We start from the raw sequence: 25,044 nt of genomic DNA, 5'->3' as shown, positions 1-25,044 counted from the left end.
ATCGGCAGCGTGGTAAACACAAAGCCTTAACAGGAGCCACATTGACATTTCATTTCAGAGTGAGTGACAGAATCTGCACAAAGACCTCTAGCAAGTGCCTGAGTGAGAGATCAGAGACACAATCTGTGTGTGCATGTCGGTATGTGTGTGCGTCAGGTCGACAGCAAAAATGGCTGTTGATATTAGCGGAAGAGATGGAGCGTGTGAGATTAAGTGCAAAATGGAGAGCGACTGAGAAATGGAGATTGTGAGCATTTGCTACAGAGAATATATAAAGATCAAGTGTGTGCGTGTATATATGTGTGTGTGTTTTCATTCTGAACAAGGCACACAAGTGTCAACTCACTGCTCTGAGCACGCAGGAGGCATGTGTTGAATCCTAAACACGGCCCTCTTTCACTGCCCCGATTCATCTCTAGAAGCAGAAATGTGTTTTTATATATCTGCCTCCATCGATTTAAATAACAGAACTGTCTGCAGAGTGTCTAATGATGAAAACTTGAATTTTCAGAGGAGCTTTTCAGATGAGAACACTGACTGCATATAACTTTACATTTCCCGTACCAAACTACAGGAATGAGAGCATGACTCCGTTTTGATATGTAGCCTTACATCATACCTTTAATCAAAAGCTTTTAAAGGTACCCTGCAGAAGAAAAAAGTGTGGTCACTAAGTCTGACAGTAAATCAGAACAGTACTTAGAAAGGAAGCCCAAACTGCCATCTTTCACCATAGAAATACTGCAAAGGGCAGTCCGTTTCTCTACCTGCAGGAAGATGAATTACTAACGCCAGCCGACACACGGCGTCTGCATTGAAGCAATGCAAGTTTGAAATGTGGTTTTAGAACTCCAAAGGTGTTTGGTGTAGTGCTCATAAAAATATCGTCGACAACTTCTCATGTCAGACTCAGACTACACAAGAAATATGTTCATAACAGATATTTATACCTGCAGAATACACAGTGCCTCGACTAATCACGACTTCCATCGTTCATTGTCTGTTGCTGACTGCCGTCTTTTATGGCATCAGCGGACGATAACAAACAAAACTGTGCATGATGCTGGCAGTTCAACCAAGCAAACATTTCGCTTTCACGTTGCCATTTTTTTAAACTGTTGTCTTGTTAAGATTAAAACAAGTACAACTGTACAAGCTCTGTAATAGTGTGGCGTATTTTCCACCTACACCATCAATTATTAGTAGAAACAATTTTCCAGGTTGTAAAAATAATAGAGCCAAATAAAGCTGTGCAGGCAGATTTCAAATTAAGATCTTCCTGTGCCAGAGCCAAGCCAATTATGTGGGAAATCTGGCCACAAAAACACAAGATTAATATCATATGGGCTTCTTTACATCAACTTATAGATATGACCAGTCCTAAATGCACATATTTCCCAATTAATATGTCTAGCATTTAACAGCTTCTGCGTCGCAAATATATGCAGATGAGAAAAAAAGATGGCACTTATTCTGATGATTCATCTATTTAAGTGATTCATTTTAAACTGACCCCTTTTAGTCTAACACTTATTCTTTGCACAGACTAAAACAGCAGCTCTAGTCATCTGTGCTCTCTGAAACAAGACATACAAGTTCACTTCCCCAACAGTAAATTAAACAATTCTGTTTTTTATTTTAAATGCATGCTGTACATCTTTGTATTTCCATTTAATTCCAAGGCACGCTGTATGGAATTGCATAAAGTGTAGCAAACAAACCAGTTAATGAGATCATTTAAAGGAGCAGTTGCATATCTTCCACGGAATGTCAATCCCAAATAAGTCATCCAAATGATAAATGGGGTCCAAACAGGTCCAAATGAAGCCATTAATTTAAAGCGTTCTGAAACTATCTAAATCTACTTGATCAAGGATTTGTACTTTCTTTGAACTCAGAAAATCAAATAATCTTCTCTTCATACAGATGATAGCTCTACTTCAGACTGTGGGGGAGAGTGGGGTCTGCATGGAAGTGTCAGCTCTCCCACTGGGAGTTCCACTACAGGGTTAGCATTACTTTTATATTTTAGCTATGAAGCCGGCACTCTGAAGAGCAACTTACAGTGGAATGTCCAGGTTGTTGTAGAGGGGTCAGAGAAGCTCACACAGATTCTGTCTGCAGACGCTGTGTGACCTGTGGCCAGATCCTACTCATCATTCTGAGGCCTGAGCACTAAACGCTCACAGATTTAATCAATGTACCAGGTAAATGGCTGAAGCAAGAGGATGCAGGGGCTCATGTAACATAAATACAGGAATCAGTTAACACTTTGCAGCATATGTGGTGTTTCCTTGATCATAGAAAAAAAAACTTAAGCAAAGATTTAATGGGTTGATAATTAAAAAAAATTCTCCAGATTTCATAGAAACTGAATGTTAGGACTGGCTGCTCCTGCCATAGTTATCCTTTCCCTCTGGACTTGAACAGGACTATGAAATCCACTTCATTCTGTTGAACACTGTCCAACATTGGGAAAAATGTACAAACATGGGCCAGAATGCCTGATTTTTCATAGACGAGATGATTTGACGCTTTCAGCGGGAACACGCCTTCGTTTGTCAGTGTAAAGACTGGGAACGAGCCAATCTGTCACTAATAACGAAGGATACTTATCCTACTGGGAAAGCATTAGCTATTTCAGGATCTAATGCAGCACCAAGGACAGTGGCTGGGATTGGCACAGAACATCTCATCATGCACATTGAAATACGAAAATAGAGATTAATGATGAAGTTTACAAAACATAAATGATGTGAGGAGAGTGAACGGGCAATGTGAATGGACCTCTAAATTTGTTCCTTCTGATAATTTTTTGCCAATGAACCAAAACTATTTTATCAAATACTAAAAATTCCTCAACTCTCGAGATGACATTTTCAAGTACTTCCAAAAAAACAAAAAAAAAAAACAAAAACCCACAAATGCAGCACATCAACAACATAGTAGCTCATCTGGCCCACGATCCATCACTGTTCACATATAATTGTAATGTGTGAAAAACAGAAAGAAAGTGATCATTTTTGTTGTTATTGGTTGGTTGTATTGCACAAACTAATGAGAATTAAAATCCACTGAGAAGTCAGAGAGGCTCAAACATTCATATAGATATGTATTAATCTTGTTTCACTAAAATCTGACCAATACCTTAAGACAAGGAGCGATTCTTGTGAATTGTGAAGGCGTAGACTGATGGGCAGCTCGTAATCATCGTCTTCACACTGGAAAAGCTATGACTAACAATGTTTGGAACCATTGCATAAGAACAGAATACGCGACTCATGAGTTATCAAAACATTCCAATTAAGGTAATTTCTTGTTTGACAAATCATTAAAGCTCTAAAGATAAGAGTTTACAAAGTCAAATACTGTGAAAATGGCTAATAACCAATGTTCAAATGTAAAGGACTAATCGATTTGGCTGTTTTACAACTTAGTTTATGAACTGGTGGTGAGACAAACAGGTAGTTTAAAGCCACATTAGGCTACCTTCAGTTTTACAATTTATGAACAAACCTACGGAAAAATAAGTCAGTTAACTTATCAAGTATAAGCAGAATCAGCTCAGCAATCAACAGATTAGTTTTCATTCTTCTCCTAGAAGCAGTTTACCTTCTGAGGTTTTTGTACTTGGTTCCATATTTGCCTTCATAGCAGTGACTAAGCTGAATGAAGAAAAAGAAAAAAGAAAAAAAAAACCTTGCCTGCTGGAGCGATATCCTGTCTTCAATCCCAAGTTTTTCCTCAGTGCATTTCTCACCTCTTAAAAGCGCCTCGGGGAAGGAGAGAGGAAAATCTGAGCGGTGTCTGGCATTCTAAATTCTGGAGATTAGCTTGCTATGTCAGCTTAGCATCCGCCCAGATTCAGCTTCTCTGTCACTCCACACCCCTCCACCCCTCTGTCAGCAGCAGCAGCAGCAGCAGCGGCGGCAGCATGCTGCACTCTTGTTAACTTAGCTCCCTTCCCTACTGTACTTCTAAGTGCACTCGAGCACAGCCCATCTGGGACTGCTGGTTGCCATAGCACCCGGTCCATCCTTCCCACAGGAGCGGTACTAGAGTGAGGAGAGTTGGGTATGTGACAGGAGACGTCGGGCCATGAGAAAGTTCAGTGCAGTCTTTTGAATCAAAAACACTGCGCGTCTATATTTAGGATACTGGGTGGGGCTGGATGGAGGCAGGAAGACTACTTTGCCGCATTTTCCCATTTGGAGCTCGATTGTTTCACAGCAATACAAGTTCAAAAAAACAAAAACGAAACTGGTACACTGACAGAACGCCCGGGGGAGTGTCAGGAATGAAGGGAATGCAGTGAAATTGTGCAGAACAGGTAAAACTGTGTGCAGCAACTGCATGCTGGGTATTTGCATCATTAGTGTGAAAATGCTTCACTTCCTATTCCCAGGGAAAGAAAGCATGAAGGGGAGAAGGCATGGTGCAACACAATGGGCAAACTTAGTCCTCTGCTGTCAAATCGCCTCAGATGGGTAAATTCAATACTATATGGTACAGTAATTAGATCAGACTTCTTCAAAAAGTCAGCGTTGCAAACAACATTTCTCCTTTAAGCAATTAGCAATGGAAGAAAATGTGTAGTTTGAAACAAGCCCTTCTGTTTAGCATGTAGTCTTCCATTTTCTCTCCTTGTACAGTGCAATAACTAAGAAAACGATCTTAATGTTTTTATTACGAACAGCCGTTCTGTGCAACACCAAATGTGCTGGAAAATTTATATTGTGTGGAAAAATATTAAAGGGTGAGTACAATGCTAAATGGTAACATTTGAAACTTCATGCAGGTCACAGGAAGCAAAATTGATTGATGAAGGGTAGAAACCTATCCCAGCTACACTGCCTAACAAAAGTATTGGACCACACCTCTTAACCTGCAGAGCTTCAAACCTTCTCTGGCATTAACATCAGTGTGCTTCATGGAGCGGGTCTCCATGATCAAGCAGCTCCTGTGGCTATATTGTGTAGGCAGCCAGTACTATTGCTTGTATAGTCTATGTAATAAGCAACAGATTTGTGATCTTTACCAGTTTGTCACACAGTTTATTGCCATATTATCATAAACAGACTGGAATTGCCAGCTTTACCCTTTTCAATCACAAACTGATAGACTGACGAGCAGGCTGACGGGATCTTATCTGTATCTTGATGGACCAAAGTCGCTTTGAGGACGGTCACCAATTGTGAGCAGTAGCAGACCTAGTGTCCATCTCTCAAGCAAATATTTCAAAGGGAACAACATTGTATCACATCTGTGTTTTAAAGTCTCCAGCCACTCTTTTCCATAGTGAGAGTGTAACAAAGGCATAGCCACTGACTCAACCGCTAATGTTTGCTCTGAGATTCAGGTGTTTTATGCTTGTAGCAGTTAGCCTTGAACTGCTAGTTTACCAATGTAAAACTCATTTAATTCCCTCTTCAGTAAAGTATCTCCAATGTTTTTTGTTCAGCTTGTTTCAACAAGGTAAAAAACAGCTCATGATGCTTTACAAACTATAATGATGCTTAGATTCACCAGCAAACATGACAACTTAAAATTATTGATGTAAAATGTGGATCTTACCTGGAAACCAAACCTTTTATAAGTTATCAATGTGCACAAAATATATGATGTGTGACAGCACAAACAAACAGTCTGAAGACGACAGGTACAGCACAGAAACTGTGATGCTCAAAAAAACCAAACTACAGAAGCGTTTATCAAGAGAGGACTAAGGAACAGACAAAAGCCAGAAAGAGCTGTAAACATCACACAAAACATTGCAGCCACTCTATTCTATTTTACCAAGAAAGGTTAAAATAATTAAACTCTACAAGGAGTAGAGGGAGACTAAAAAACAAGCTTGAAGTGCACTCAATGAAGACAAGAGCAACCTTCTCCAGGAAATAAGACATCACAGTACACCCAGCTACAACCAAGGGTCAGCAAAGGGCCTCAAACAGAGTGAACACACTAATTTTCAGCTAGTATCCGAAGCAGAAACACAACAGGTTTGGAAGAAGGAGCTCGACACACAAACAGAGCATAACACAGTGATAGAGCAACGCTGATACCGCCTCCGGAGCGCGCAGCGATCTGCCACAGCGAGGGTAAACAACAACAAAACTGTAGCGCAGGATGCAACTCACCGTGTGGTACCCGCGGGCTATGGGTGGCTTTCCTGTAGGGTACGGATCCACTGTGTCGATGATTGTTTGTCTCTCCCCTTTCTGGTTGATCTTCCGAAAGCGCCGACGGGACTGTCTGTGCGAGGCTTGTCGCTGAAAGTACTCCTCATTTTCATCCATATAGTCCACCTGGAAATGATAGAAAGGGAGGGAGATGGAGATGAGGGGAGTGACAGTCTTCGTCTTCATTCACGCCCCCTCCCGAATCCCCCACCTCCCTTCCTACCGCCCCGCTCATTGCGTAAAAATAGAAGCGTGTGTGGGCTGTACGATGCACACCTACGTCAAAAGGGTGCTCACAAAACAAAAGGAGAGACAGAGAGAAAGAAACAGAGGGCTGAGCGAGGAATCTGGATGGAAGGAGTGCGCTAAGGAGTGAAAAGCAATGGGGAGTAAACTGATTGACAGGTAGAGATAAACAGAGATGGAGCCTGGCAGAGTTGGAAATAGAGATGCTCAACTCTCTCAGTGTCTGCTAGACATATTAACCACAATGAAATTACAAGTTCAAAAAAGATAAAAATCCATGTTTCCATTTTTAATGAACTGGGAGGAAGAAAAACATTTTCCATGTGGAAACTGGCACAGTATGCCACTTTAACTAAGCCATCGCTATAGTCAAAGCGGTACAATTTTGTGACGCTTTTTTGATTTTAGACTACTTAAACGGTGCTCTGGTGCCACACGGCTTTGTGCCATGATGGAATGACATATCTGACTTTACATTTTTGGCCCATTCCTTCCCTTCCCTCTCCTCGCTCGCTACTTTCACTGCGGCTTCACATTTCACAGCGCTCAGCCTTTGGGATTACACCACTAAAATCTCTCTCTGCCTTACCAACTGCTGCCATGACAACGGCAATGGAGCTGTGTGCGAGCGAGAGCGTAAGTGTGATTGTGTGTCTAATTGCAAATCTCGGAGTGAACGCGTGTACAGCACAGACACGTGAGCAGCTTTGCTTATGTTTATAACGGCACGTCTGCATATCTCTGTACACTCTTAACATGTAGCAGAGAGGTTCATCCGCGTGCATCACTTCCTCGGCAGCATAAGAGCCCCTGTTCAGTAATTACAGGGCAAGCTAGCAACTGTAGCAGCATAAGAGGCAAAAGGCTACAAAGTGTCTGCAGCGAGCAGAACAGAGGGAGGTATTATTAAGGAGTGTGTGTTTATCTGATAGAAGCTCAGTTATCACAAGCCCCCTCCACCCACCCATCTACACAGCACACTCACAGAGAAGAGGCAATTACAGTGAATGAACAGTGCTGTGACTACAGCAGTGCAAACCGGTTGTTATTATGTGTGTTATGTTTTTTTATTTTACGGCGATGATAGAATAGGGTGGATATGCGCTGCTAGAAATGGCAGTTGAGGGTGTGTTTCTGTGTTATTATAAGGTGGGGCAAACGGTGCCATGAAGCAACCAATCATTTTAGTGGATGAACATTATGTTATAATTGCCACAGGCAGGCAAATTAGCTGCACTGCACTGTTCCTTACCCCTCAACACAACACTCAATTTGACTAATATCTTGATAGCATTAACCATGTTTTACATGTGCCCTCTGATTTATTTCTCTAGTTTCAGTTCCTTTTCCTCACGTGTTCCTCTTTCAAAACAAATGAAAAAAAAAAACTGTGTTTACTTGATTATTAAAGCAGGTCACAAACTTTCTGTTTCTCTGCATTATGTGGACCAGTCATTTCCAAATTTCGTGAAAGCAAAGCACACTGGTGTTCTTATCTGTCGAAGATAGTCATGCTACCTTTTTTTCTTTGCTTTAACATAAGGCCAACTAGCATATAACTGATATCCATGTCCTTATTACACATGTACACCCCGCATTGAACCACAGGACAGGCAGCGTGCTCAGTTTTTGTATCAATCTTTTATTTATCTAGGTAAAAATCTCACTGAGATTTAAATCTAATTTCCAAGAAAGACCTGGCATCAATCCAGTTAAAGACGTAAGACGGGTCTGAGGTTGTGGCCTTTTTTGTTCGTTTGTTTAAAAAAATATTTTACAGCAATGGCAAATCATGGAGCCTTGCAACAGTTTTGAAAATTAGCACTACATGCTAGCCACACGTAATATACTGCATATACAGCTGTCACAGACAGCTGTAGAGAAATGTCAATAAAAGGCACTTAAAACAATCCAATAAAAAATAAATAAATAAACTAAATCAGCGACACTCGGCTGTAGATTTTTGGTGATCGACATGGAGTCCAGCTGTTTCACAGATTGACAGAATTACAAAATCAATGATTACCATAATGTTTCTTTTTGTATCCTATACATTAAGGTGAACTAAAGAAAAACCCCACCTGTTTGTACCCCCTTTGTATTGATGTTTGAGTAACTTACATTACATCAGAAATGACAGGTGGATGGATTAGAAAAAAACCAAAGTCTGACCTTAAAGGTAGTAACTAAACGGTGGCAATTTTAATATTTTGTAGGTTTAAAAAACTACAAGCCGGGTGTGTGGTTTCAGCTTGTTAAGTATACAAAATTATCATTTGTCAGTTCTCTCTGTTGCTGTGTGTTATTTTTCTCAATTTCTATGTATTTTTATGCATTTCTTACAAAGAAAAAAAGTCATAATTGCTACTTCCAATTTGTGCTTGCTAGGTGGTGTGTTGGTGTGCATGCAAGTAATGCTTTTGACACAAGTGTGCTAAAAGTCTGAGAAATACAACTCACCACAATCATCTCTGATGGTTCCAGGACGATGCACTCACATCCACGTCGAAGGCTGCCAGCTGATCGCTTCCCAAAACTAGAGAAAGGAGGGAAAAGAGAAATATTAAATCTTTATCTAAAGCCAGCTGAACTCAGTCTTATTCAAGCTGCGCATAGGCAGCTGAAAACTCTTAAATATAAGTCCTAACCTACAGGTAACTCCTTGTGCAGCATTTTAAATATGCAGTATGGAATATCCCTATATAATGTTGGATTGAGCAGCAATGAATGAACACTTCTTTTCAGCTGTGACCCATCAGAAGGGAACCACCCACCTCTGGAAAAGTCCACTCTCGCTACGTCACAATTTGTACAGTATGCTTCCCTCCTAATGAGGGGGAAGGGGGGGGGGGGGCAGCAGAGACTAAAAGGTCTCGAAGACGACGAGCTGCAGTGGAAACTGAGCATGAAGAGATCCAAGTTGTGGCTTTGGGAAAGAATGCCGCCTTTGTCCAGAATCAGACAAGGGCTCCCTTGTTTGTTATTTTTAAACATCTCTTGGTTGTGAATGTGATCCACATCACTGTGTTTTAAGATAAACTCAAGTGACTCCAAATAAAAAGATTGCACGTTGAGTTTATGTGCCAGGTTTGACCTGTTTTGCAATGCTGAGCTTTAGGAGATGAGGTTTTGTAGTATGAAATGCATTTCTAGGTAGGTTTGGAAACTAACATTTTTTCCTGAATTGGTAAATGGAGCAAACAGTCCATAGAAAATTCAATCCGAAACAAGTTCTAATTGTCAATTCATTGTTTTATTTTTTAAACAAATCTTACATGTGACTTTTTGTTTTCTTAATGCTTTTACACACATAAAAGCCATGAAAATAATCTGTGCTTCAAAAATATTTTTCTGATTCACGCTGTAGCCGTTCACACCGAGCACATAATTACGCTGGACGAACTTACGGCATTTATGTTTTTCAAACAAAGTTCGATCTTTTCACTAAATTTGGCCATTGAAGCTCAAAACGCACCTCAGTGCTGAATACACAGTGATATAAAATAATACCATCTTCCCCCTGACAAACAGCCAAATGCTGCTCTGGGTTATTTGGTTTCTGAAATTATTATTCTGTCTCCTCAGATGTTCTTCTAAATAAGCTAACAAGAGCTCAGCCTGCCCCACTGACATCCTGAAATATGTGCAAAAAAAAGCAGTCGCGATACATCTTCAGCTCCTGGATCAAACCATGAAGTTCTCCGTGCTGCTGCCTTCTCATGAGAATTGAATGAACTCAAATTCTCAGTTTCTTGCTTTAGAAACATCAGGAAAAACTCATCAGCGCTCTATGCTGACCTGACCACAGTGTGTTTTTCTTTAAGGACAAATGATTTATAAAAACACAAAACCTTTGGTGTGTGCACGTTTATACACGTTACAGGACAAATTCAGATGGAAAAATTGGAATTACAATTTCAGTGGTTTCAATAAGTCAACTGTTGTAAAAATGTGAAAACCTCTTTAACCCAACACACTGGGCATTTTACACCATTTTAAAACTCCTGCAAATATCTGAGGTCATTTTGCTAATCATAAAGTGTGAGGATACGCTGCTTATTGCTTCTATAACTGACAGTGACTCAAATGCATGTGGTTTCAGACTGTTGATTAAATCATTTAAGCCCACTGTTAGGCTCTGGGAAGTTTTCACAAGTTCTTAATATTTCAATGTCTAAACTATTTCTTGGAAAAAAGAAAAAAATATATCTCTGGGCAGGTTAATTAATAACAGTGGTAGTCAATGTGACTTGCTCTGTTCGGGCAACCTGCCATCTACTCAAACCTCACCCTGCGACTGACACAAACTGAGTAATTCCAGGTGTTCAAGTTCTCCTCAGCACCCACAGATGAAGTGAGCAGCGGTAGTGGTGTGAGCCTATGGACGTGCCAGCCTGCATCAATCATTCCCGACAGGAGCAGACCTCCAGCGCAGCATTCAATTCAATTCAATTCAATTCAATTTTATTTATATAGCGCCAAATCACAACAAAAGTCGCCTCAAGGCGCTTCATAGATACAGAGAAAAACCCAACAATCATATGACCCCCTATGAGCAAGCACTTTGGCGACAGTGGGAAGGAAAAACTCCCTTTTAACAGGAAGAAACCTCCGGCAGAACCAGGCTCAGGGAGGGGCGGCCATCTGCTGCGACCGGTTGGGGTGAGAGAAGGAAGACAGGATAAAGACATGCTGTGGAAGAGAGACAGAGGTTAATAACAGATATGATTCAATGCAGAGAGGTCTATTAATACATAGTGAGTGAGAAAGGTGACTGGAAAGGAAAAACTCAATGCATCATGGGAATCCCCCGGCAGCCTACATCTATTGCAGCATAACAAAGGGAGGATTCAGGGTCACCTGGTCCAGCCCTAACTATATGCTTTAGAAAAAAGGAAAGTTTTAAGCCTAATCTTAAAAGTAGAGATAGTGTCTGTCTCCCGAATCCAAACTGGAAGCTGGTTCCACAGAAGAGGGGCCTGAAAACTGAAGGCTCTCCCTCCCATTCTACTTTTAAATACTCTAGGAACAACAAGTAGGCCTGCAGAGCGAGAGCGGAGCGCTCTAATAGGGTGATATGGTACTACAAGGTCATTAAGATAAGATGGGGCCTGATTATTTAAGACCTTGTATGTGAGGAGCAGGATTTTGAATTCAATTCTGGATTTAACAGGAAGCCAATGAAGGGAAGCCAAAACAGGAGAAATATGCTCTCTCTTTCTAGTCCCTGTCAGGACTCTTGCTGCAGCATTTTGGATTAGCTGAAGGCTTTTCAGTGAGTTTTTTGGACATCCTGATAATAATGAATTACAGTAGTCCAGCCTGGAAGTAATAAATGCATGAACTAGTTTTTCAGCGTCACTCTGAGACAGGATATTTCTAATTTTAGAGATGTTGCGCAAATGGAAGAAAGCAGTCTTACATATTTGTTTAATATGTGCGTTGAAGGACATGTCCTGGTCAAAAATGACTCCAAGGTTCCTCACCGCGTTACTGGAGGCCAAGGTAATGCCATCCAGAGTAAGAATCTGATTAGATACCACATTTCTAAGATTTTCAGGGCCGAGTACAATAACCTCAGTTTTATCTGAATTAAGAAGCAGAAAGTTAGCGGCCATCCAGGTCTTTATGTCTTTAAGACATTCCTGCAGTTTAACTAATTGGTGTGTGTTATCTGGCTTCATGGACAGATAGAGCTGGGTGTCATCTGCATAGCAGTGAAAATGTATGCTATGTCTTCTAATGATACTGCCTAAGGGAAGCATGTATAATGTAAACAGAATTGGTCCTAGCACTGAACCCTGTGGAACTCCATAATTAACCTCAGTGTGTGAAGAGGACTCTCCATTTACATGCACGAATTGGAGTCTATTAGATAGATATGATACAAACCACTGCAGCGCAGTACTTGTAATACCTACAGCATGTTCTAATCGCTCTAATAGGATATTATGATCAACAGTATCGAACGCTGCACTGAGGTCTAGCAGGACAAGCACAGAGATGAGTCCACTGTCAGAGGCCATAAGAAGATCATTTGTAACCTTCACTAAAGCTGTTTCTGTGCTGTGCTGAGCTCTGAAACCTGACTGAAACTCTTCAAATAAACCATTCCTCTGCAGATGATCTGTTAGCTGTTTGACAACTACTCTTTCAAGGATTTTTGATATGAAAGGAAGGTTGGAGATTGGCCTATAATTAGCTAAGACTGCTGGGTCTAGAGATGGCTTTTTGAGTAAAGGTTTAACTACAGCCAGCTTGAAGGCCTGTGGTACATAGCCGATTATTAGAGATAGGTTGATCATATTTAAGATCGAAGAATTAATTAATGGCAGGACTTCTTTGAGCAGTTTTGTAGGAATGGGGTCTAAAAGACACGTTGATGGTTTGGAGGAAGTAATTATTGAAGTTAACTCAGAAAGATCAATTGGAGAAAAAGAGTCTAACTTAATATCAATGGTACTAAGAGTAGCTGTAGATAATATTACATCTGTGGGATGATTATTGGTAATTTTTTCTCTAATGATAAAAATTTTATTTGTGAAGAAGTTCATGAAGTCATTACTAGTTAACGTTAAAGGGATGGTTGGCTCAAAAGAGCTCTGACTTTTTGTCAGCCTGGCTACAGTGCTGAAGAGAAACCTAGGGTTGTTCTTATTTTCTTCAATCAGTGATGAATAGTAAGATGTTCTGGCTTTGCGGAGGGCTTTCTTATAAAGCAGCAAACTATTTCTCCAGGCTAAATGATGATCCTCTAGATTTGTGACACGCCATTTCCTCTCCAGATTACGAGTCATCTGCTTTAGGGTACGTGTTTCAGAATTATACCACGGAGTCAGGTACTTCTGATTTGAGGCCTTAGTTTTCACAGGAGCTACAGTATCCAGAGTCGTACGTAGTGAGGAGGTGAAATTATTAACAAGATAATCGACCTCTGTTGGGGTAGCGTTCAGATAGCTGCTTTGCTCTGTGTTGGTACAGGGCATTGGAGATGATAACAGTGGGTGGATTATATTCTTAAACTTAGTTACAGTGCTTTCAGAAAGACATCTACTTTGATAAAGTCTACTCTTCACCGCTGTGTAATCAATTATTGTAAAAGTAAATGTTATCAGGAAATGATCAGACAGGAGAGGGTTTTCAGGAAACACTGTTAAATGTTCAGGTTCGATGCCATATGTTAAAACAAGATCTAGAGTGTGATTAAAGTGGTGGGTGGGTTCTTTTACATTTTGAGAGAAACCAATTGAGTCTAATAACAGATTAAATGCCATGTTGAGGCTGTCATTTTTAGCATCTACATGGATGTTAAAATCACCCACAATAATTATTTTATCTGAGCTCAGAACTAAATTAGATATAAAGTCTGAGAAATCAGACAGAAACTCTGTGTAAGGCCCAGGTGGACGATAGATGATAACAAGTAAGACTGGTTTCTGAGTTTCACAGCTGGGGTGGACAATGTTAAGCATCAGGCTTTCAAATGAATTAAAAGTCTGTCTTGGTCTTTCATTAATTAATAGGCTGGTGTGAAAAATTGCTGCCACACCGCCCCCTCGGCCTGTGCTTCGAGGTTTCTGGTAGTTAGAATGGCTCGGGGGTGTTGATTCATTTAAACTAACATAATCATCCTGCTGCAACCAGGTTTCTGTAAGGCAGAGTAAATCAATTTGTTGATCAATTATTAAGTCATGTACTAACAGAGACTTGGAGGAGAGAGACCTAATATTTAATAATCCACATTTCACTGTTTTACTCTTTGGTTCAGATGTGGATACTGTATTGTTCTTTCTTTGTGATTGTTTATGTTTAAGTTGTTTGTTGCTGGTTTTTAGTTTGTTTTTTGTCTTTTTGGAAGCTGACACAGTCTCTATGGAGATGGGTTTTTGGGGGGGTAGCAGGAGGAGAGAAGCTGCAGAGAAGCGTGTAAGACTGCAACTCTGCTTCCTGGTCCCAACTCTGGATAGTCATATTTTGGGGGGTTTAATAAATTTGTCCATATTTCTAGAAATGAGAGCTGCTCCATCCAAAGTGGGATGGATGCCGTCTCTCCTAACAAGACCAGGTTTCCTCCAGAAGGTTTGCCAATTATCTATGAAGCCCACATCGTTTCTGGGACACCACTCAGACAGCCAGCAATTTAAGGAGAACATGCGGCTAAACATGTCACTCCTGGTCTGATTGGGGAGGGGACCAGAGAAAACTACAGAGTCCGACATTGTTTTGGCAAAGTTGCACACCGATTCAATATTGATTTTAGTGACCTCCGATTGGCGTAACCGGGTGTCATTACTGCCGACGTGAATTATGATTTTACTGAATTTACGTTTACCCTTAGCCAGCAGTTTTAAATTTCCTTCAATGTCGCCTGCTCTGGCCCCTGGAAGACAATTGACTATGGTTGCCGGTGTCTCTAGCTTCACATGTCTGAGAACAGAATCGCCAATTACCAGAGTTTGACCCCCGGCGGGTGTGTCGCCGAGTGGGGAAAAACGGTTAGACACATGAACGGGTTGGTGGTGTACCTGGGGCTTCTGTTTAGGACTATGCTTCCTCCTCACCGTGACCCAGCCGCCCTGATTCCCCAGCTGCTTGGGACCTGCCGGGGAACAGCTAGCGGGGCCTACGCTATTTTCGGCTGCACCAGCTACAGGGGCCTGGCTAGCTGCGGGTGAATGAAGGGTGCGAAGCAGAGTCTCCAATTCAGTAATCCTGGCCTCCAGAGCTGCAAATATGCTACATTTGTTACAGATATCATTACTGCTAAAGGAGGCCGAGGAGTAACTAAACATCTGACACAATGAGCAAGAAAGTGCAGGAGGGACAGGTGAAGTAGCCATGGTGCTAATGAGTCGGCTACGAGCTAAGCTAGGCTAGCGAGACAGTACAGAGACAGTGAGTGAATACTTTGGCTATAAATTAGGTAGTGAGTACACAGAAAGTGTGCTTCGGAGGAAGCACGTGAAGATTATACTATGAAAGAAGAATGTATTTAAAAGTTGTTAATTAAATCGCTAAGCAAATAAGCTACTCAGAAACACCACTGTGTTTGAGCAGGAACAGGAAGTGATACTCTACCACAGAGCGAGCGAACACCAAGTGACAGCGCCACCAAGAGTCAGCCTAAATGCTTTAGAGCTTTGGGCTTGTGGCTTCATGTTGTGGGTGTAGCTTGGTCAAGTCAGGGAATAAACACCAGCCAAGAAAAACCTGGTGATCCTCTACCTGTCAGTTTGGCAGAGAGCGAGTAATGATTTTTGTGATGCTTTTGTTTTCTACGAGTTGATTTAGCTGGCTTTGCTTTCCCCTTTCTACTTCCTTTTGTTGACTTTTTTCTCTTTTCTTTGTGTTTTTTTCCTCCTGTCAGCTGTTCTGTTGTTTCTCTGCCAGAGCTGCAAATTTTACTTGAGCTATTTGTCGACTTTATAATTCACACAACTCCACAGTAAAGTTTTGGCAAGAAGCACAAACTGAAATCAAAGGCAACATGAGTGACTGGCTGGGCCACACAGCCTTGGTGAGCAAAGGCAGCGAGGGGGTTAATGCTGATTGTCACTGTTTGCTTTGCCTGAGCTTCTGTTTAATGCCTACTAACTCTGCTCGTATCCCTGAAATACACAAGCCTGAATTCCACCGCAGGGCCAAACAGAGCCACTGTAAGGACAGCTTACTCAGTATTTTCGCTCGTGTTCTCGCAAGACAAATGCTGTGATTTTTTTTTTTTTTTTTGGAACTTCCTTCCACCAAAGATGATTTGTCAGCTGGGCAGCGGCTTCAGAGAAACGAACAAGTGCTTTTGATCTGGTTTTAGGGACGTTTGCGTTGGTGCCAGCTATGATCCTGTTCAGCCTCCTTCGACTCATGCTACAGTGGAAAAGAGATAGCGAAAACACCCAATGAGCATCACAAAACACGTTAGGCCACCAGAATACAAACGGGAACGTGACATGTTCAATCATGTTCCTCCGTTGCATTCCTGACTTTAGTAATCCATTCCTCCATTTTGCAGGAGGCGAGGGCCACTGGCAGTGTGCAATATTAAAGAAGGGATTATAGAAGTTGAGTGTGTGGGGGTAGGAGCGTGTTTTCTAACAAAAGTGTCTTGTTTGTGGATTAAAGCCTCCAGTGCCCTATGACTAGTGCTGAGCAAATATTAAGTAGAGGGCCTGCCAAGAGGGTAATGTAAATTAGAAAACAAATAATGCATTCAGAGCAAACACTGATTGTCTTAGCTAATGCTTAGGTGGACTGGGATGTAAGCAACTCTCCAGCAATCAACACTGCCACACAGCACACTCTGCAAAGCCTACCCATGCAAATATTCAATTTTTATTAGCTATAACTAAAGAGGCAGAGGTCTAGGCACACACTACTTGGTATGAATTATTTATCAACGAGGAATTCAGGGCCACAAGTTAACGTGAGGTTGTTTTTTTCTTTCCAGAGAACTACAGTGTGTGTGTGTGTTGGCTGATGAACCTACAAAACCAGATAAAGGAATTTAAAAAAGGGAAGGAAAAAAAGATAGGAAAGGTGCCAGATGCTTGAGCAAGTATTCAGAGCACAGCACAAAGAAAAGATGATCACTAGTAAAAGTACCAAAATATTGCTACACTTACTGTGTAAATCTGTAACCTTTTATATTTCCGTCACCTTTTTATTTTGCTTGAATTTATTGTTTCTTTAAGAAAAATTTCAAGTTAAGCTGTGAAAAATACAGGACAAAAAATAAAGACAATGCATTTCTTTTGTTTTTGAACAGTTGAAAATTTTGCTGTTTCCCCCCTTTTTTTTTGTTAATGTGACAGCTTATATGTTTTCATGACTCATGTCACTCAAAGTATGCCATTCAAATTAAAAACAAAAAACACATTTAATCAAGTGCCACATTAACAGTACTTTAATCCTCAGGCAAGCTCTGCAAAAATACACTTACTACTCAAATGAAAGCAATCGCTCCCATTTCCTTCCATCCATCTCATGTAACAAAGGTCTGAACCTGTTCTGTCTTTTCAAAGCTTACCATGGCCCATCTTTATGCGTGCACTGCAGTTCTCAACTTCTTTAGACCCAACAGAGGTGAAGCCAACAAACGCCCATTGGATAAGACACCAAGGGGTCTTTAAACCAGCTTCCTAGAACAATGTCTGTGTGCAGTCCAAATGTGTCTCACAGTGAATTCATAGCAAATAAGTGTGAGAATACATCTATAGCAAGTTATGTCCTATTTTGTGACACATATGATTAATAACACATATTGAAATTCAGTCCTTTACGTTCTCACAAAGCATAAAGCTTCTTAAATAAGCAAGAGATTACCTCAAGTTAAAAATTCATTGCCCAAAAGAAGGAATGATGAAAACCATACAAGCAAAAGCAAATATTGTTATTTCAAAATCACATCAGCCAAGAATTTCACTACAACTCAAGTCTATGTGAAACAAAACAAAAGAAAGAAAAAGAAATTGATGGTGAAGAGAACATCCCCATTTTTGCTTCTATGCTGTCATTTGACAGGCAGCCAACATCTCAACTTCAAATTAAACCCTGAAGCTCTCAGTCGACTGTCTGACATCTCCCCTGCCTCGGCAGCCTTGCATTCCCCTCCGTTATACAACAAGCCTGGGCGTCTGGAATGTCATTCCACATGCATCACCAGCTTCTCATTCTACCAGCCCGGCAGCCCACCGCCTTAGCCTCGGATCCACTCTGCTGCCTGTGTGAACCAACGCAACACTTAATCTGTACCCCTGGTCTGAGCTGAAGGGAGTGAGGGGTGGAGGGGTGGGGGGTCTCCTCTCCTCTTTTAAGCTGTTTAACTGAGTAAGTGGTAAGAGGGCACACTGGCTTTTTTAACCCACCAGACCCTTGAGAAGTACAAAGATTAAACTCCTCAGATATGCAAGACTTCTGACCCAGCACAGAGAAGGAGGGAGTGGGAGGTCAGATGGATCTTTGGCTACAACTGCTAAAGTGAATGAAAACCGCATCCAGGCTTTGAAGCCTTTACCAACATCCTGTCAGAGCCGAGTTTGATGATCCAACCTCACCTTGCAAAGATAAACAGAATTCCTTGGAGTAACAGCGTGGTCCACACCACATGCATATTCCAAACCTTTGCCCGAGCACATCTGAAATAGGCACTGACAACGCATCAAAGAATGTGTAACTGACTCGTGACTTTTGCTTCCCAAAATACAGCTTCACTGACATTGTAAAAGGCAAAGAGAAAAGGGCACTGGAGACACGAGTGTAGAGAAAGAGCGACTACGCTAGCCGCTTGCAACTTTTCCAAACACATTCATCAGTCATCACTGCAACTATCACTCATTTCTAACATGTTCTCACCACAGCAGGGGCTCCATCTTTGTTTTGGTTTCAAAGTTGCCAAAAGTTGTTTCTAACCCCCTCCTTTATATACCCCAAAAGAGCACACACCCCTTTTGCTGGCAGCACACTCCTCACACTGACAAATCCAAAATAACATCAAAGTCATACTTCACATTCCAGACTTGAAGGTTTTACTGCAACCAGCTCCCGGCTTGGAGAATAGTCAAGATTTTTAAATTACAACCAAAAACAAAGGAGTTTCTAGGCAAAACTTCAGTAAGCCGTACGCTCATGTGTTTCTAGGTAAGAGTTCCATGCAGCTGTACTTTGATGACTCACCCCCGACACGCCAATCTGCTCCTAGAGTGACACAGCCACCTGATAAGATGAACCCCTCCTTCTGAAATATCCCTTCTTGTTAGTTCAGAGTAAGCCAAGCAAACATGTTCCAAGTCCCGAGACTTCGCTGTAACTGCGGCATATTGTCCTGTACACAAACCGGCACTGCTGTCGGAGATTTGTGTATGAGAATGGGAGTGTGTGGCTCAAAGTGTAGATCAGCTTCTGTCCAATGGCCCTGCCCCCTTTCTCTCTCTCTGTCTGTCTGTCTCTCTCTCTCGCTCTGTGTAATGTGGTGAGCTGAATACGGCCGCATTCCAGCGTACGACTCACTTCCTGTTATAAAGCACGAGTGAGTGAGATGCTGGACTGTATGTTCCCGTGTGCACGTATAAACAGCGCAAAGTACACTGCTTGTAGAAGTTACTCAATGAAGTCAGTCAACTGAACTCAAATATTCTAATTACAGTGTTTAGATTTATTTTAGACATGAAAAATATAAGACCAACTCACAAGTTGCCTCAATGTCTAGTTGTGTCCTGTGGTTCAAAAGCTCGATTGCTAGTTTCTAAACATTATTTTTAACATTTTTCCTCAGCTTTAAGCTGGAATGATCATTTTACTGTGTTTTCAGATAAGCGGCATCATCGCATTTAAAATTTTAAACACCTAAAGCTGGCATTTCCAACAAAGAACTGGAAATATGTTCAGTGTCATGCAATTTAAATTTTCCTTAGCTCACATATAACCTGCAATAACTCCAGAGCTCATCCCGAGGCAAGACCATGCAATGCTCAGAGAATACACAAAAGACCCAAGAATTACATCTCAAACTACAGCCCTGTGTTAGCATATTAAAATCCATGACAAGCCAAACCAACCACAACAAAAAAACATTATGATGGCTTATATGGTATATATGGAAGGGCAGGAGAAATATTTGTCCCTCTTAAAAAAGTAGCACAGCTTAGGTTTGGTCGACTGGATAGATGAGACCAAAGCGGAGATGTTCGGTCATAATACAAAGCGCCATGTATGGCAAAAACTAAATGTGGCAGGACAAACAACTCACACCAACTGTTGAGCATGGAGGAGGTAGTCTGATGATATGGTCCTGGCTTACAATCACAGGACCTGAGACTACTATAAAAAAAAAGATTTAATCTAATTCAGATGAATTCGGGATTAACCCTGGTTAGGGATGAGAATCAAGAACCAGTTCAGAGTAGTCCAGTTCCTTGGTCAGTCTGCCTATCGATCCCGTTCATCAGTTCATGCACTCTCGCTACGATCAGCTGGATCGGAGGAGGAAAACAGTGGTGCAGTTTACAGCGTGGATGTAGACATTCCTTTTATTTTACTGCACAAAGATTGGGAGCACGATGGATACTGCTCCAGGACGAAACAACTGCATCATACTGTTAACGCAACTTAGGCTCTTTGCAAGCACCTGCACAGACAAAACAAGTTCGGCTCTTTGCAAGCACCGGCACAGACATAACGCTAACGCTAAGCTAGCCAAGAGCCCAGACTGGTGTTGAATTTGAGTAAATGCTGACCCCAGCCCAGTACCGCGATAAAGTGAGCAGTCATTTGCGGTGAAGCAGCTGCTGAACTTCAACAGGTATCAAACTGATGAGCAGTCAGGCTGTAGTCTGAGTTTCTATCTTTTCATGTTTCTACATTAGAATCATCGTGACGACCACTTTAAAGTCTCTTTGTGCTGGTTTCCATCTTTTATTTGTGTTGTCGGCTTTGTCTTCATACATAAATACTAAGAGATAGATCGCATGTGTCTTCATTAGAATAGGGATTTGTGTTGGTGTGTGGGGCGGGAAGTTTATATTCTTAACTGGTAATTATGAGACCGTAACATCAAAGTAACTTAACGAGTAGTGTAACAAATGTCTTTCTCCCGGGTGTGATTAAGTAATGTACTGTGTTACTTTTAAGAAAAGTGTTCTCTGTAACAACAAACAAAGAGGGGAAATACCTCCAACATGCACAAACATGTGACAACTCAGCATGAAATGAATTTACATGAATGTAATGACTTTCATATGCTGCTTAGAGATGGTGGTGACTCTCAAAGTGGAGCTAATGTGAATCAATAAGGGAACTGAATTGTTAAGTGATATTGATAATGGAATCGGAATTGCTAATTCTTATCAATCCCCATCTCTTACCTTGAGTGTTCTGTAGTATCAATATGCTAGAAATACACACACACACACACACACACACACACACACACACACACACACCTTCACTAGCAAGATAATAACAAACATTCTGGTAGCACAAACAGACTTCATAGCAAGTGATCAATGTTTAACTTGAGGGTTGTTGGGTAAACTCAACCCAACTCGCAGCTTGATGGGGTTTTATTTATTTATTGCATGATTGATGCCAGGTTAATAGTCAGACTACATGTCCCTGGATTTAGAGCAGACTTTCAGTTTGAACAAAAAAATAAAATAAAATAATGAAAAATAAAACCTCCAAGCCAAAGGCAAGATAACCCCGATGATATGATAAGTGTTATTTTGTGGAGTAGTCCTGTTCACATGACTGTGTGAGTTGTATCTAAGAACAACCCCTTAAAAAAAGAAAAGAATAAACTGAGGACAAAAAATATTCAGCACAAAATCAAAATTTCATGTCAAAACAAACCAACAGTACTGTTTCACAGTCTGTGGCCTGTCGCTGGCAGGACCTAGAAATGTTTATTTTTAAACATACTATTGCTCTAAAATGAGAAAACAAGACTTACTTGTTTGTCAACAACAACCACCATTAAAATCATACCAGATGAATGAGCACCTAATATTTTAATTAAAATTAAAAAAATAATGAGATGCACAAGCACAGTAACCATTTCTAGTCATGAAATGAATTAATAAAAAACAAACAAACAAAAAAAATCTCTTCAGCCGGCAACTGTTCCACAGAATGGAAATGAACATCAGAAGCGTTGAGAAACATCTGTATTGTGCAACAAGAGAATAAATCATCACTGGATTATTTTGTCATCTACAGTCACAGATGAGTCTGCCTGTCAAGAAACAGTCTTATCGGTACCGGCCCTTTTTTTCCCCAGCAGTTCACAGGATGTGATGATGCAAACATTCCTCTGTTACCAAAAAATGCAATTTTCCCACACGGGATGAATATGTTAGGAGTTGTGGTTTTGGTTTACCCAGTGTAAGAAGTGACTGATGATGAGAAAACAGTTTGGAAGTGGATGAACGAAAGAAGCTTGATAGCAGTATGTTGAAAATGAATGCACACAGCACCGTGGAGGAAGGGAAGTAAAATCGGTCTGGGTTTACTAAAGGGTGTTTCAGGGTGGAAGTCCACAGTTCCATGCAGTTACTAGAAACTATGGCTAAAAATAGTTTAGTGTTGAATGCAGAGTACATGTGAAAATAATGATTGTCTTTAGCCTGTTGTTAACATTTGAAAGTTGCAGATTTGGCACATCTAATTTAAGGAACACACTGGAAAATCTTCTGAAGGAAAATTCATCCCTGAAACCATTAACAGCTCAGTAGTTGAAAAGCTTTTAAAGACACTCGCCTAAAACACAACCATCTCAATAATGGCCCAAAAAATAGATGTGTAACATCTGAAAAATGGCAGCTACAAAAAAAAGTGTTATTCTGTGCAGAGTGATATAGTGGTAGACAACTGTCACAACAGATCACCCGTTCCAAATGTTTTCATCCCATTAAATGGTCATTATCAGTTGTAATCACTTCCATAGATCTCACTAGGAAGCACCATCCTGTGGCTGCTAACAGGCTCGGTAGGCAGTTATCATCTGATCTCATCAGTCATGCACTGAAAGCACATTTTAAATCTGCAATGTAGTCATCACCCTGGTAACCTGCATGTGGCTAACAACGTGAAAGTGTAGATTTCTAATCAAACCATTATCTTATAACCCGAGCCAAGTAGCTTTGGTATCTTAACCTAAACAGACGGTGTGTAAAAGAGAAATAAGTGGCAACTAAAAATGAAAGTAAACAAGTAAACAGTCAGTTAAACTGAAATGCCTTCCTGTCTCTTTGTCATAAATGCTGCTTTTTCCTCTGTCCTGTTTTTGAGAATGTCCATTAATTGGAAAGTTGGTGGTCTAAAACCTCCTTAGGCCAGAGGATACTGTATCCCAAATGGCCTCAATGCATTATGTGAGTTTCTACGATAGAAACACTGAACATAACACAAGCTGCACTCAGTTTAAAGCTCCGGGTGGTCACCAAGGCTCAAGAAGTACTCTGTAACTCTTATTTCATAAAAAAAATGTATTGGCATTTATAATCTCTGCAGAATCATAAATTATACAAGGCTGACTGCCACTTTTAAAACTGACTAAATCAGTAGTGCACTTTGGTCACGGCACGCTAAAGTTAGCCTTCAGTGTACCGTGATTAAACATGTATCTATTTAGGTGATATTTGATTTTGGGTTTACGGCATACAGTTCCAGCTTCTACGATTAATGACTGAGCCATTCATCTCCCCCCTGGATCAGATGTCACTACAGCTACCGGCAGTAAGAGAGCGAGAGAAGCACTGAGAGAATGATGGAGACGTATCAGGTTTTCAACCTTGCTGCTAGTGTAGATATGAACAGCCATTTCTGGGTAGGGCCTGTCTGAAACCCAATTCCACCACATCTTTAAAAGCTTTAGGAAGTCCCACTGGACTCCATTCAGTTACTCGTGCCACAACCAATTTCCCCTCCGAGCCATTTTACCTTCACCATTTGTCCTCTTTATAGACTAGGTGAGGCAGTGTGTCTGGATCTTTTCTTACCACCCAGTGTTTTGCCCCTATAGGAAAACCGTTAATAAGAACAATCCATGTAAAAGACAAGAAAAGAAAAAAAAAACAAAACAAAAAAACAAAAAACGACAGAAACGTTCATAATAAGATGATAAGACAAACAAATGCTTTAATACAGAAACTATGACAGTCACACTTTCTACCAGGAAAACAGGAAGATTTCAGTTAGGTTTACAGCTTTGCATCACATTAAATGATTGTACAGAGTTTCTCTAGCACTGTTACAGGAATACAGCCACAACGCCGCTGTCAGGAAAAAGTCTTATTCTTCTCCTTTTCATTCTTGAACTGAAAATGCAGACTGTCATTCAAAACCTGAGTGAGTTTCATGACCCAGGAGTCCTTGAAACGTTGACTTAGAATGTGCCATTGAATGTGTCATTTTGAAAATGTCTGATTGTCACTGAGGAAATAGGTTCTGCTTCATTTCCCCCAAAGCACCTTTTTTTGTTCTTTCTTTTAAATAGAGCCAAGTGGCTTACAATATACTAGGGGGTTAATACAAAAATTTCATTAATGAAATTAGTGTATGAATATAAAAAACTACAACAACCAATGACAGTTGGCCATAATCTAATCAGCCAGTGCAATAGTAAATTACCTTGGTAAATTTAACATTGCATATTTTTCTCTACTTCATTGTTGGCATTAACTGGCTCCTTTTGTATAACTGTTTTCAACACAGTGTATGTGCCGTTTCACTAAGATTAACAAACCTGTGTTAGTCAGGTAGGTAACTTTATATAATTCATGTTTGTCTAACTCTGGGTCTTGATGTAGGCCCACTATCTGAAACAAATGGTCTCAGCTGCATTAAAGCTGCTTTAAACCTTTTATTTTGATTGGGTGCCGCATCCAGAACTGTGTCCCAGAGAAACACATTAAGCCTCAGTCAGGCCTACAGATTGGTTGCTGCCTTCCTGGTAACCACCAGTCATTAGCGAAAGATGTATTTCCTGACTAGTGGTGAGTGGTTGCTGGTGAAGTTGCTGTTGTTGTTGCAAAGAGAATACTGCATCAAAAACCTCTTTGTCAGCATTCTGTTGGTTAGTGGATTGCTGCAGTTACATGGAAGACACTGACTTCCAACAGCAAAA

General features: G+C 40.8%; 1 protein-coding gene across 5 annotated transcripts in view; it reads right to left on the bottom strand.

Moving 5' to 3' along the window:
* rapgef2b (Rap guanine nucleotide exchange factor 2b) overlaps positions 1-25,044 on the bottom strand; it is a 113,086-nt gene that overhangs the window by 42,971 nt on the left and 45,071 nt on the right. For all 5 annotated transcript variants that reach the window (XM_082505885.1, XM_082505882.1, XM_082505886.1 and 2 more), the window contains exons 5-6: positions 8,889-8,964; positions 6,141-6,308 (exon numbers count right to left, since the gene is read on the bottom strand). In XM_082505885.1, the coding sequence (XP_082362011.1) occupies positions 6,141-6,308; positions 8,889-8,964 (244 nt within the window). The remainder of the gene's footprint in view (positions 1-6,140; positions 6,309-8,888; positions 8,965-25,044) is intronic.

Source organism: Aulonocara stuartgranti (assembly GCF_965226115.1).
Source record: "Aulonocara stuartgranti genome assembly, chromosome: 2".
In the NCBI taxonomy this organism is placed as follows: Eukaryota; Metazoa; Chordata; class Actinopteri; order Cichliformes; family Cichlidae; genus Aulonocara; species Aulonocara stuartgranti.
The sequence above is the reverse complement of the archived record's forward strand: the minus strand, read 5'-3'. Positions and strand labels throughout refer to the sequence as shown.